This window comes from Rhinoraja longicauda, chromosome 19 (assembly GCF_053455715.1).
Source record: "Rhinoraja longicauda isolate Sanriku21f chromosome 19, sRhiLon1.1, whole genome shotgun sequence".
In the NCBI taxonomy this organism is placed as follows: domain Eukaryota; kingdom Metazoa; phylum Chordata; class Chondrichthyes; order Rajiformes; family Arhynchobatidae; genus Rhinoraja; species Rhinoraja longicauda.
Genome location: NC_135971.1, coordinates 3,800,117 through 3,814,137, shown reverse-complemented (window position 1 = coordinate 3,814,137; position 14,021 = coordinate 3,800,117). Strand labels below are relative to the sequence as shown.

Genomic DNA, 14,021 nt, shown 5'->3' with positions numbered 1-14,021 from the left:
GGACATGATAAGGGAATAACGTTTAGCCCAAGTTAAAGCCAACAAAGTCCGATCAAGTGTAGGAAATAAAAACTGCAGATGCTGGTTTAAATCGAAAGTAGACACAAAATGCTGGAGTAACTCAGCGGGTCAGGCAGCATCTCGGGAGAGAAGGAATGGGTGACGTTTCGGGTCGAGACCCTTCTTCAGACTGGACCAAGTCCGATCAAGGATCGTCCGAGCGTCACCAATGAGATACGGCAGTAGTTCAGCGCGGCTTCCGATCTGAAAGGATAATTAACGGCAATATTAAAAGCATTTATTATCCCAAGTTAAAGAGCAAATCGGAGCTGGTGTCTATGCAGTCACAAGAGACTGCAGATGCTGGAATCTTCAACAAAGGACAAAGTGCTGGAGTAACTCAGTGAGTCGGACAGCGTCTGCGGGGGGAACTGGACAGACGAGGTTTCAGATTGGGACCCTTCTTCAGCTTGTCCGCCTCCTTGTTCTCCGCCTTTTCCTCGTCCTCCTAGATTGCGTTCTTGTCACCGGCGCTGCTCTCGGGTCGGTGAAGTCACCCGGCATCCAAATCTGCTCGATCTCTCTACCTAAGCCCCCTGCCCCTCCCCCTCACCCCCCTCATGTGTCTAGAGACGGAATAAATGTAATACTTGCCGCAGGCCAACAGATATGTTGATATATTACTCTGTAAATAAAACCATAATAAACCATGATGTACTTACTTCTGTGTTTATCTTCTTCTTACCATCCGCCAAGAAGCAAATGGCCCTTCCTGATGGAGCGATGACCCACTTGTGACCTCTCCCAATTCCGTGAGCTGCCTTTGCCGCTCACACTGTTGTCCGCTCTCCACAACGACATCGACATTGTTGTTGTCAGTGCAGGGTTCCTGACCTGACCATGAAGGCTCATTGTCTTGGCAGCGTTGCAGGGTCGGCCTGGACAATCGTAGTACATCCCATTTTACGTCACAGACAGACCATTCAGTCCATCTTCTCCTGTCAATTCTGCGGCACCAGATAAACCCCCTTCCACCCATTCACCGCACTGACCTACAATGTTCTGAACTCGATAGACCCACACGTGTTTCTCCAACAGCCCTCCCCCCACCCCATAACACATACTCTCTGCTTCAACCACATTTGTGGTGGCAGGTTCCCCTTTCTCATTGCTGAATTGCTGAATTCCTAAAGGAATATGTTGAAGACCATTTTATTTTTAAAAAAATTAAAAATTATATTTATTTTATCTTTGTCATTTGGTGTCTCCACAAGTAAAGATACTTTCTCCGTTCCCTCCTGGTCAAATTAATCACTAATCTAAAATTACACTATCCGATCATCACGGACATCTTACCCGGCTAAAACGCACAACCACAACCTATCCAGTCTATCCCGTCAGTACGGTCTCATTCTAATTAACATTTTAGTATTTTCTCCCTTGTTTCTCTGTCTGCAAAATATCTGCTTTGCCCTGTGAATCCGAGGGAGTGAGAATTGGCAATGGGACTGTTTAACACCTTGTAATAAATAGGGTAAACTTCCTGGTTGTGAGGATGTCGACGGTCTGTCTCAGTCAATTCAGATTTATGTTTTATTTATTTCAGGAGGAAACTGATTGTAAGAAGAGGTAAGACTTGCTATTCACTGCCGCTCTGCATGGACCGGTAACATATTTCCTAGAAAAATCATTGCTCAGTTTGTAATCAGCTAATAAACATTTGCAGGGTCAGAGGTGACGAGCAGCCACTGTCGGTGAGAGATGATTCCATACCCGTTGAGAAATTCAACCATCTCTTTTTTTGTTGAAGACAGTTTTGAAGGAAACGTTTGACTCCATTAAACAAGATAAAACATATAGATTTATTTCACTATGTTTGTGAGACACATTGCTGTTTTTTTATCAGATGCAAAGATTGGCCAGGATAACGGACTGAATGGTGATTAAAGTTTCATACCAACTCCAGCTCCACGGGATGAGAAGCCTCACGCACAATGATCAGCTGGAGATGTTCGATCCTTGAGCACATCCAACACAGGAACACGATACAACCAATACCTAGGCTGTTGGATAGGTCCTACAATGGGACTCGCACAGCCACACACACACACATCGAGATATGAGTTTGAATTCTACCACAGTGGCCAGGAAATTAAAATTAAAATTAACTGAAATTATAATGATTAAAAGTAGGTATCAGGGTGATGTCCAGGATAGACATCAAGGTATATGGTGGTTCTTCAGAGATGGAAATCTGCCACTAACCCTGTCTAACATGTCAGTGACTGCAGATTTAGGTTAACTCAAGTCTGCGCCCTGTTGGACTTTTAAAACTCGCAGTTTCATTCAAACTGCACATTGAAGCATTTGAGAGATCTGGGCCCATGACCTGAGCTATGAGAAACTCACACATTCTCATCGGCCTAGAAAAGATCCCCATAAACACATTCACGGGACAAAATGGCAGTTCGTGGGTACAACCTCCACAATCTACGATCTCTTTGTAACAAAGAATACATACAATAGACAATAGACAATAGGTGCAGGAGTAGGCCATTCAGCCCTTCGAGCCAGCACCACCATTGAATGCGATCATGGCTGATCACTCTCAATCAGTACCCCGTTCCTGCTTTCTCCCCATACCCCCTCACTCCGCTATCCTTAAGAGCTCTATCCAGCTCTCTCTTGAAAGCATCCAACGAACTGGCCTCCACTGCCTTCTGAGGCAGAGCATTCCACACCTTCACCATTCTCTGACTGAAAAAGTTCTTCCTCATCTCCGTTCTAAATGGCCTACCCCTTATTCAGACGCAGTGAACTTAATTCATACATATACTGTAATTCTCCAACATTTTCACCACCTCCAACTGGATCCCACTACAGGCCACATCTTCCCATCTCCACCCCTTTCTGCAGAGACCATTCCATACGAAACGCCCTGGTCAACTGGTCCCTTCCCAACCAATCCACCCCCCCCCCCGTACTTTCCCATCAACCGCAAGAGATGCAACACCTGTCCCTTTACCTCCCCCCCCTCAACTTCATCCAAGGACCCAAACAGTCTTTCCATGTGAGGCAGAGGTTCACTTGCACCTCCTCCAACCTCATCTACTGTATCTGCTGTTCTTGGTGTCGACTTCCCTACATCGGCGAGACCAAGCGCAGGCTCGGCGATCATTTCGCTGAACACCTTCGCTCAGTCCGTCTTAACCTCCCTGATCTCCCGGTGGTTCAGTATTTCAACTCCCCCTCCCATTCCCAATATGTCCTTTCTGTCCTGGGCCTCCTCCATTGTCAGAGTGAAGGAGCAGCAAATTGAAGGAACGGCACCTCATATTTCGCGTGGGTAGTTTACACCTAGGCGGTATGAACATTGACTTCTCTAACTTCAAATAGCCCTTGCTTTCCTCTCTATCCCCCCCTCCTCCCCAGTTCGCCCACCAGCCTTTCTGTCTCCGACTACATTCCATATCTGTCCCACCCACTCCCCTGGCATCAGTCTGAAGAAGGGTCTCGACTCGAAACGTCGCCCATTCCGTCTATCCAGAGATGCTGCCTGGCCCGCTGAGTTACTCCAGCATTTTGGGTCTACCAGTGAATTTATTCATTCGACTAGTCCACAGGCATACAGCACACACTATCACCAACACACACCTTACGTGTGAGGACACGCCATGACTTACACAACCATCCATGAATACACTCGCCATCGCAGGACACATGCACCCACTGATATTTAATACGGCCATTACAATAACTCAGTCTGACGCACACATGTACCCAGGCGCAACTTCGCCATCCTCGTCTCCCATTTCGCTCTCCCCGTCCGCGACAACCAAAACATTTCACTTCCACTTCCCGGAAGAAAAGTAGCGGAAATGCATTTCTCTTTTCCGTCTCGCGCAATTGTGGAAAATCCCCCACGTGAAACTTTCAGTTGTCCGCCCGCCTGTGCCCGAGGCCGAGCGGCCTCTCCCCCAGTCCCGGGGTCGCGCTGCCCGAGTCTCCCCCCGACCCCCCCGGGGACTCTCTGATTCTCTGCTTCTCCCCCCAGTCTCCGTCACCCTGGATGTGGAAACAGCGCATCCGCTGCTCGAGGTGTCTGAGGATCGGAAGAGGGTGGGACAGACCGGGACCCGGAGGAGTCTCCCTGACACCGGGAAGAGGTTCACAAACTGGCTGTGTGTGCTGGGATCGGAGGGATTCACATCGGGGAGACATTACTGGGAGGTGGATGTGACGGGGAGTGAGTACTGGAGTCTAGGAGACGCCGCAGAGTCTGTGGAGAGGAAGCGACAGGTCGAACTGACCCCGGAGACTGGAGTCTGGAGCATCGAGCGGGATGGCAATGAGCTTAATGTAGTCACCTCCCCTCTATCCCGTCTCCCCGCCCGTCCCATACCCGGGAGGGTGAGAGTTTATCTCAGTTACGAGTCCGGGACAGTTTCCTTTTACGACGCGGACACCAAGTCCCATCTCCACACCTTCACTGGGAATAAATTCACGGAGAAACTTTATCCTTTCTTTGGGCCTTGGCAAGAAACCCAGTGGCTGAGAATCTACTCCGGTTCCTCTCCGGGTGTGTGAAAGGGTCAGGTCCCGGGACCGGCGTCAGGAGCGGGGCTCAGGGGCTGTGGGGCAGAAACCCGGTGGACAACAGGTCGGCGCTGAACGGCTCCCATTTAATCACCAAATTCCGCGTCGTAAAAACCCCAGTGAGCACGGAAATAACACCAGGGGGAATGTTTATCTTTCCCCTAACGCTCACTCTGAAGAAGGGTCTCGACCCGAAACGTCGCCCATTCATTTTCTCCAGAGGTGCTGTCAGACCCGTTGAGTTACTCCAGCTTTTAAACCAGTATCTGCAGTTCCTTCCTACACGTGTAGATTACACCGAGAGACTGTGGAACGCCACATTTCACCGGTGTTCGCACGTTACCATTTAACAGTTGGTCTAAATTTATATTACACCATCGTTTCCCATCCACATATGGCACCATTTTGGCCTTGTTCCCCATTGTTCTGCTTTACACTGTCCCAGGTCCATATCTCTGGTATATTCACTTTAAGGAACTAACGGCCGCTCCCTCCTGTGAGATTAGTTGGAGGTTTGCTCGGACAACTACACAATGAACCCTTGCAGTTTAATGTGGAGAAATGTGAGCTTATCCACTTTGGTGATAAGAATAGGAAGGCAGATTATTATCTGAATGGTGTCAAGTTAGGAAAAGGGGACGTACAATGAGATCTGGGTGTCCGAGTGCATCAGTCACTGAAAGGAAGCATGCAGGTACACCGGGCAGTGAAGAAAGTCAATGGCATGTTGGCCATCATAACAAGGGGGGTTGAGTATAGGAGCAAAGAGGTCCTTCTGCAGTTGTTCATTGCCCTAGTGAGAACGCACCTGGAGTGCTGTGTGCAGTTTTGGTCTCCAAATTTGAGGAGGGATATTCTTGCTATTGAGGGCGTGCAGCTTAGGTTCACTAGGTTAATTCCCGGAATTCTGGGACTGTCGTATGTTGAAAGACAGGAGCGAATTGACTTGTATACACTGGAATTTAGAAGGATGAGAGGGGATCTTATTGAAATATATAAGATTATTAAGGGATTGGACATGTTGGAGGCAGGAAACATGTTCCCAATGTTGGGGGAGTCCAGAACCAGGGGCCACAGTTTAAGACTAAAGGGTAGGCCATTTAGAACGTAGATCAGGAAAAAGTTTTTCACTCAGAGAGTTGTAAATCTGTGGAATTCTCTGGCTCAGAAGGCAGTGGAGGCCAAATCTCTGGATGATTTCAAGAGAGCTAAATAAAGATCTTTAGGATATCGGAGTCATGGGGTATGGGGAGAAGGCAGGACCGGGGTACTGATTGAGAATGATCAGCCACGATCACATTGAGTGGTGGCGCTGGCTCGAAGGGCTGAATGGCCTCCTCCTGCGTCTATTGCCTATTGTCTATTGCAGTCAATTAACATTCATTATACGAAGTGGGAGGGTGCAGTGTGGATAACGCGATACTGCAAGAATTAAGCCTCTCCCAAAAGCAAACAAACTTCGAACCCGGAAATGCTCGGAATTAAAATGGCTTCGAAAGACCAGGTCGAGAGTTGGTCCGAGGAGGCAGTTTGTCCCATCTGCCTGGATTTCTTCACCGACCCAGTTATACTGGAGTGCGGGCACAACTTCTGCCGCTCCTGTATCACACAGAGTTGGGGCAGGGAGGGGAGAAACTCCTGCCCGGAATGTAGAGAGGAGATTGCAGACCGCAGCCTCAGAGTAAATCGGGCCTTGGCGAGACTGTCTGAGAAAGCTCGAGCACTGAGCCTGAATCGGACAGAGAAGGGAAGTAAACTTTTCTGCGAGGAACATCAGGAAGAAAAGAAGCTGTTTTGTGAAAATGACAAGAAACTGATCTGTCTGGTTTGTCGAGATGCGCTGGAACACAGAAACCACAGCTTCCAGCCGATTAAAGAAGCTGTTGACATCTACAAGGTTAATGCAAACATATTTGTATCTTTATTTACCTTGTTGAGTCTTTGATGTCTAACGCCTTTATTCTTTGATCCTAGGCTCGGGTAAAATCGGCCATAGAATCTGTCACGAAAAATAAATCTGATATCGAAGAAATAGAACAACAACAATTACGAAAGATTTCCAAAGTTCGGGTGAGGCCTTTCTATCTGGAATTTTTATGCAGCGTTGCTCATTTTAATGTGTAGTGGACATGTTGGATGAATTGACTGCTGAAATTAGGTGCGTTGGGAGGAACTGCAGATGCTGGTTTGAACCGAAGATAGACACAAAAAGCTGGAGTAACTCAGCGGGACTGGCAGCATCTCTGGAGAGAATGAATGGGTCATGTTTCGGGACGAGACCCTTAGAAACATAGAAACGTAGAAAATAGGTGCAGGAATAGGCCATTCGGCCCTTTGAGCCTGCACCGCCATTCAATATGATCATGGGCTTGTATACACTGGAATTTAGAAGGATGAGGGGGGATCTTATTGAAACATATAAGATAATTAGGTGATTGGACACATTAGAGGCAGGAAACATGTTCCCAATGTTGGGGGAGTCCAGAACAAGGGGCCACAGTTTAAGAATAAGGGGTAGGCCATTTAGAACGGAGATGAGGAAGAACTTTTTCAGTCAGAGAGTGGTGAAGGTGTGGAATTCTCTGCCTCAGAAGGCAGTGGAGGCCAGTTCGTTGGATGCTTTCAAGAGAGAGTTGGATAGAGCTCTTAAGGATAGCGGAGTGAGGGGTATGGGGAGAAGGCAGGAACGGGGTACTGATTGAGAGTGATCAGCCATGATCGCATTGAATGGCGGTGCTGGCTTGAAGGGCTGAATGGCCTACTCCTGCACCTATTGTCTATTGTCTATTGTCTATGGCTGATCATCCAGCTCAGTATCCCGTACCCCATACCCCCTGATCCCTTTAGCCATAAAGGCCACATCTAACTCCCTCTTAAATATAGCCAATGAAATAGCCTCAACTACCTTCTGTGGCAGAGAATTCCACAGACTCACCACTCTCTGTGTGAAGAAATGTTTTCTCATCTCGGTCCTAAAAGACTTCCCCCTTATCCTTAAACTGTGACCCCTGGTTCTGGACTTCCCCAACATCGGGAACAATCTTCCCGCATCTAGCCTCTCCAACCCCTTAAGAATTTTGTATGTTTCAATAAGATCCCCCCTCAGTCTTCTTAATTCCAGCGAGTATAAGCCTAGTCTATCCAGTCTTTCTTCATATGAAAGTCCTGCCATCCCAGGGATCAATCTGGTGAACTTCTCTGTATTCCCTCTAAGGCTAGAATGTCTTTCCTCAGATTAGGAGACCAAAACTGTACACAATACTCCAGGTGCGGTCTCACCAAGGCCCTGTACAACTGCAGCAGAACCTCCCTGCTCCTATACTCAAATCCTCTTGCTATGAATGCTAACATACCATTCGCTTTCTTCACTGCCTGCTGCACCTGCACGCTTGCTTTCAATGACTGGTGCACCATGACACCCGGGTCACGTTGCATCTCCCCTTTTCCTAATTGGCCACCATTCAGGTAATACTCTGCTTTCCTGTTCTTGCCGCCAAAGTGGATAACCTCACATTTATCCACATTATATTGCATCTGCCATGCATTTGCCCACTCTCCTAATCTATCCAAGTCACTCTGCAGCCTCCTAGCATCCTCCTCGCAGCTAACACTGCCACCCAGCTTCGTGTCATCCGCAAACTTAGAGATGTTGCATTCAATTCCCTCGTCCAAATCATTAATATATATTGTAAATAACTGGGGTCCCAGCACTGAGCCTTGCGGTACCCCACTAGTCACTGCCTGCCATTCCGAAAAGGACCCGTTTATTCCTACACTTTGTTTCCTGTCCGCCAACCAATTCTCTATCGACCTCAACACTGAACCCCCAATACCATGTGCTTTAAGTTTGTACCCCAATCTCCTATGTGGGACCTTGTCAAAGGCCTTCTGAAAGTCCAGATATAACAAATCGACTGGTTCTCCCTTATCCACTCTACTAGTTACATCCTCGAAAAATTCTATAAGATTTGTCAGGCATGATTTGCCTTTCATAAATCCATGCTGACTTTGTCCGATGATTTCACCACTTTCCAAATGCGATGCTATCACATGTTTAATAACTGACTCTAGCATTTTCCCCACTACCGATGTTAGGCTAACTGGTCTATAATCCCCCGTTTTCTCTCTCCCTCCCTTTTTAAAAAGTGGGGTTACATTAGCTACCCTCCAATCCTCAGGAACTACTCCAGAATCTAAAGAGTTTTGAAAAATTATCACTAATGCATCCACTATTTCTGAGGCTACTTCCTTAAGCACTCTGGGATGCAGCCTATCTGGCCCTGGGGATTTATCGGCCTTTAATCCATTTAATTTACCTAACACCACTTCCCGACTAACCTGGATTACCCTCAGTTCCTCCATCTCATTAGACCCCCGGTCCCCTGTTATTTCCGGCAGATTGTTTATGTCTTCCCTAGTGAAGACAGAACCAAAGTAGTTGTTCAATTGGTCTACCATTTCCTTGTTCCCTATGATCAATTGACCTGTTTCCGACTGCAAGGGACCTACATTTGTCTTAACTAGTCTTTTTCTCTTCACATATCTATAAAAGCTTTTGCAGTCAATTTTTATGTTCCCTGCCAGTTTTCTCTCATAATATATTTTCCCTTTCCTAATTAAGCCCTCCTCTGCTGGACTCTGAATTTCTCCCAGTCCTCTGGTATGACTTTTTCTGGCTAATTTATATGCTTCATCTTTTGTTTTAATACTATCCTTGATTTCCCTTGTTAGCCACGGATGCACTACCTTTCTTGGTTTGTTCTATTGCCAAACTGGGATGAACAATTGTTGTAGTTCATCCATGCAATCTTTAAATGCCTTCCATTGCATGTCCACCGTCAACCCTTTAAGTATAAATTGCCAGTCTATCTTGGACAATTCACGCCTCATACCCTCAAAGTTACATTTCTTTAAGTAATGAAGAATTCCACCATATTATAGTCACTTTTGCCCAAGGTACCTCGCACAAAAAGACTGCTAACTAACCCTTCCTCATTACTCAATACCCAGTCTAGAATGGCCTGCTCTCTCGTTGGTTCCTCGACATGTTGGTTTAGAAAACCATCTCGCAAACATTCCAAGAAATCCTCTTCCTCAGCACCCCTGCCAATTTGGTTCACCCAATCTATATGTAGATTGAAGTCACCCATTCTAACTGCTGCACTTTTAGTGCACGCATTTCTAATTTCCTGTTTGATGCCATCCCCAACCTCGCTACTGCTGTTAGGTGGCCTGTACACAACTCCCACTAGCGTTTTCTGCCCCTTAGTGTTTCGCAGCTCTACCCATATCGATTCCACATCCTCTGAGCTAATGTCCTTCCTTTCCACTGCGTTAATCTCCTCTCAAACCAGCAACGCTACCCCACCTCCTTTTCCTTTCTGTCTATCCCGCCTGAATATAGAATATCCCTGGATGTTGAGCTCCCAGTCTTGGTCACCCTGGAGCCATGTCTCCGTAATCCCAACTACATCATAATCATTAACAACTATCTCCACATATAATTCATCCACCTCATTACGTATACTCCTTGCATTGAGACACAAAGCCTTCAGGCTTGTTTTTATGACACTCTTGCCCCTTATATAATTATGTTGCAGAGTGGTCCTTTTTGATTTTTGCCCTGGATTTGTCTGCCTGCCACTTTTACTTTTCACCTTGTTACCTATTGTTTCTACCCTCATTTTATACCCCTCTGTCTCTCTGCTCTTGTTCCCATCCCCCTGCCATATTAGTTTAAATCCTCCCCGACAGCGCTAGGAAACACTCCCCCAAGGACATTGGTTCCATTCCAGCTCAGGTGCAGACCGTCCTGTTTGTACTGGTCCCACCTCCCCCAGAACTGGTTAGACAGGTTAGAGATAACGGAAACGAGGGACATAGAGTAGAGGATAACGCAGAGAAATAAAGAACAATGAATAAAAGATATTCCAACAAGTAACGACGATAAAGGAAACAGGCCATTGTTAACTGTTTATGGGGTGAAAGCGAGAAGTTAGTGCGACTTGGGTGGGGGAGGGATAGAGAGAGAGGGAATGCTGGGGCTACCTGAAGTGAGAGAAGTCAATATTACTGGGCTGAAAGCTGCCCACGCGAAATATGAGATGCTGTTTCTCCAATTTTGCAATTAGCCTCCCTCTGACAATGGAGGAGACCTAGGACAGAAAGGTCAGTGTGGGAATGGGAAGGAGAATTAAAGGAGAATTAAACTTTGTTTCAGGAAAATGTGAGAGAATTTGATTGATTAGATAATTCTGAGAACCGGGCGCTGATGGGCTATATGGCCACTTATTCTGTAAGCAAACACAATACAGAAATATATTATGTTAATCTTCAGCATTCATTTGACAGGAAGAGTCACACAGCCTTCAGTCCCATGTCACATCCCAGTTTGCTGAACTGCACCAGATTATCACGGAGAAAGAAAAGTACTTCCTCAAAGATATACGCGAAGATGAGGAGCGGATTTTAAATCCAATGGAGAAAAATCTTCGTTCGATTCAAGAGAATTTAAATTCTATTCAGGAGGAACTCCTGCGTTTACAGGAAAGAATGCAACAAAAAGACAGCGTGAAATTTCTAGAGGTAAGGAAGTCTATTTAAATTTGCTTCTATAAATGTGCACTATCACAAAATGGCGTCTAATATATTTGAAACAAATTCAACTATGTTGTCTATTGTCTATGCATCCGCAGTTCCTTCCTACATATCACTAACATCATAATCAATAGACAAGAGACAACAAGTGCAGAAGTAGACCATGCAGCCCTTCGAGCCAGCAACTCCATTCAATGTGATCATGGCTGATCATTCTCAATCAGTACCCCGTTCCTGCCTTCTCCCCATACCCCCTGACTCCGCTATCCTTAAGAGCTCTATCTTGCTCTCTCTTGAAAGCATCCAGAGAAATGGCCTCCACTGCCTTCTGAGGCAGAGAATTCCACAGATTCACAACTATCTGGCTGAAAAAGTTTCTCCTCATCTCCATTCTAAATGGTCTACCCCTTATTCGGCTGAAACGCACACCCTGTCCAGACTATCCCGTCAGCATCGTGTAATTTTTAGAATAATTTTTATACTTCCTTCATCGGTTCTATGTCTGCAATATCATTATTCTTCTCTGTGTGTCAGTGGGGGTGAGAGTGGAGAAATGGGAATTTTTAACACCTCGTAATATATAACATATATAACATATATATAACATATAACAACTACAGCATGGAAACAGGCCTGTCCGGCCCTACCAGTCCACGCCGACCATTCTCACTGACCTAGTCTCATCTACCTGCACTCAGACCATAACCCTCCAATCCCCTCCTATCCATATACCTATCCAATTTACTCTTAAATAATAAAATCGAGCCACCCTCCACCACTTCCACCGGAAGCCCATTCCATACAGCCACAACCCTCTGAGTAAAGAAGTTCCCCCTCATGTTACCCCTAAACCTTTGTCCCTCAATTCTGAAGCTATGTCCCCTTGTTGGAATCTTCCCCACTCTCAAAGGGAAAAGCCTACCCACGTCAACTCTGTCCGTCCCTCTCATAATTTAAAAAACCACTATCAAGTCCCCCCTCAACCTTCTACGCTCCAAAGAATAAAGACCCAACCTGTTCAACCTCTCTCTGTAGCCCAAGTGCTGAAACCCAGGCAACATTCTAGTAAATCTCCTCTGTACCCTCTCCATTTTGTCGACATCCTTCCTATAATTTGGCGACCAGAACTGCACACCATACTCCAGATTCGGCCTCACCAATGCCCTGTACAATTTCAACATTACATCCCAACTTCTATACTCGATGCTCTGATTTATAAAGGCAAGCATACCAAACGCCTTCTTCACCACCCTATCCACATGAGATTCCACCTTCAGGGAACAATGCACAGTTATTCCCAGATCCCTCTGTTCCACTGCATTCCTCAATTCCCTACCATTTACCCTGTACGTCCTATTTTGATTTGTCCTACCAAAATGCAGCACCTCACACTTATCAGCATTAAACTCCATCTGCCATCTTTCAGCCCACCCTTCCAAAAGGCCCAAGTCTCTCTGTAGACTTTGAAAATCTACCTCACTATCAACTACTCCACCTATCTTAGTATCATCTGCATATTTACTAATCCAATTTGCCACACCATCATCCAGATCATTAATGTAAATGACAAACAACAGTGGACCCAACACAGATCCTTGGGGCACTCCACTAGACACTGGCCTCCAACCTGACATACAATTGTCAACCGTTACCCTCTGGTATCTCCCATTCAGCCATTGTTGAATCCATCTTGCAACCTCACTATTAATACCCAACGATTTAACCTTCTTAATCAACCTTCCATGTGGAACCTTGTCAAATGCCTGACTGAAGTCCATATAGACAACATCCACAGCCTTGCCCTTATCAATTTCCCTGGTAACCTCTTCAAAAAATTCAAGAAGATTAGTCAAACATGACCTTCCAGGCACAAATCCATGTTGACTGTTTCTAATCAGGCCTTGATTATCCAAATCATTATATATATTGTTCCTAAGTATCTTTTCCATTAATTTTCCCACCACAGACGTCAAACTAATAGGTCTATAATTGCTAGGTTTACTTTTAGAACCTTTTTTAAACAAAGGCACAACATGCGCAATGCACCAATCTTCCGGCACCATCCCTGTTTCTAATGACGTTTGAAATATTTCCGTCATAGCCCCTGCTATTTCTGCACTAACTTCCCTCAATGTCCTAGGGAATATCCTATCAGGACCTGGAGACTTATCCATTTTTATATTCTTCAAAAGTGTCCGTACCTCCTCTTCTTTAATCATCCTAATTTCCATCACTACTCTACTTGTTTCGCTTACCTCACATAATTCAATATCCTTCTCTTCGGTAAATACCGAAGAAAAGAAATTGTTTAATATCTCCCCCATTTCTTCCGGCTCAGCACATAGCTGTCCACTCTGACTCTCTAATGGACCAATTTTATCCCTCACTATCCTTTTGCTATTGACATATCTGTAGAACCCCTTGGGGTTTACTTTTACATTACTTGCCAAAGCAGCCTCATATCTTTTTTCGCTTTTCTAATTTCCTTTTTAAGATTCCTTTTACATTCTTTATATTCCTCAAGAACCTCATTTACTCCCTGCCGCTTATATTTATTGTATATCTCCCTCTTTTTCCGAACCAAGTGTCCAATTTCCCTGGAAAACCACGGCTCTTTCAAATTATTATTCTTTCCTTTCCACCGAACAGGGACATAAAGACTCTGTACTCTCAAAATTTCACCTTTAAATATCCTCCATTTCTCTATTATATCCTTTTCATAAAACAACAATTTCCATTTCACTCCTTTTAAATCCTTTCTCATCTCCTCAAAATTAGCCTTTCTCCAATCCAAAATCTCAACCCTTGGTCCAGATTTGACCTTCTCC

At 45.5% G+C, this 14,021-nt stretch overlaps 1 protein-coding gene across 1 annotated transcript in view; it reads left to right on the top strand.

Moving 5' to 3' along the window:
• Window positions 1-14,021, top strand: part of LOC144602585 (E3 ubiquitin-protein ligase TRIM39-like) — a 43,098-nt gene that overhangs the window by 15,722 nt on the left and 13,355 nt on the right. The window contains exons 7-9 of the mRNA XM_078415713.1: window positions 1,727-1,754; window positions 6,571-6,666; window positions 11,122-11,181. Of these exons, the coding sequence (XP_078271839.1) occupies window positions 1,727-1,754; window positions 6,571-6,666; window positions 11,122-11,181 (184 nt within the window). The remainder of the gene's footprint in view (window positions 1-1,726; window positions 1,755-6,570; window positions 6,667-11,121; window positions 11,182-14,021) is intronic.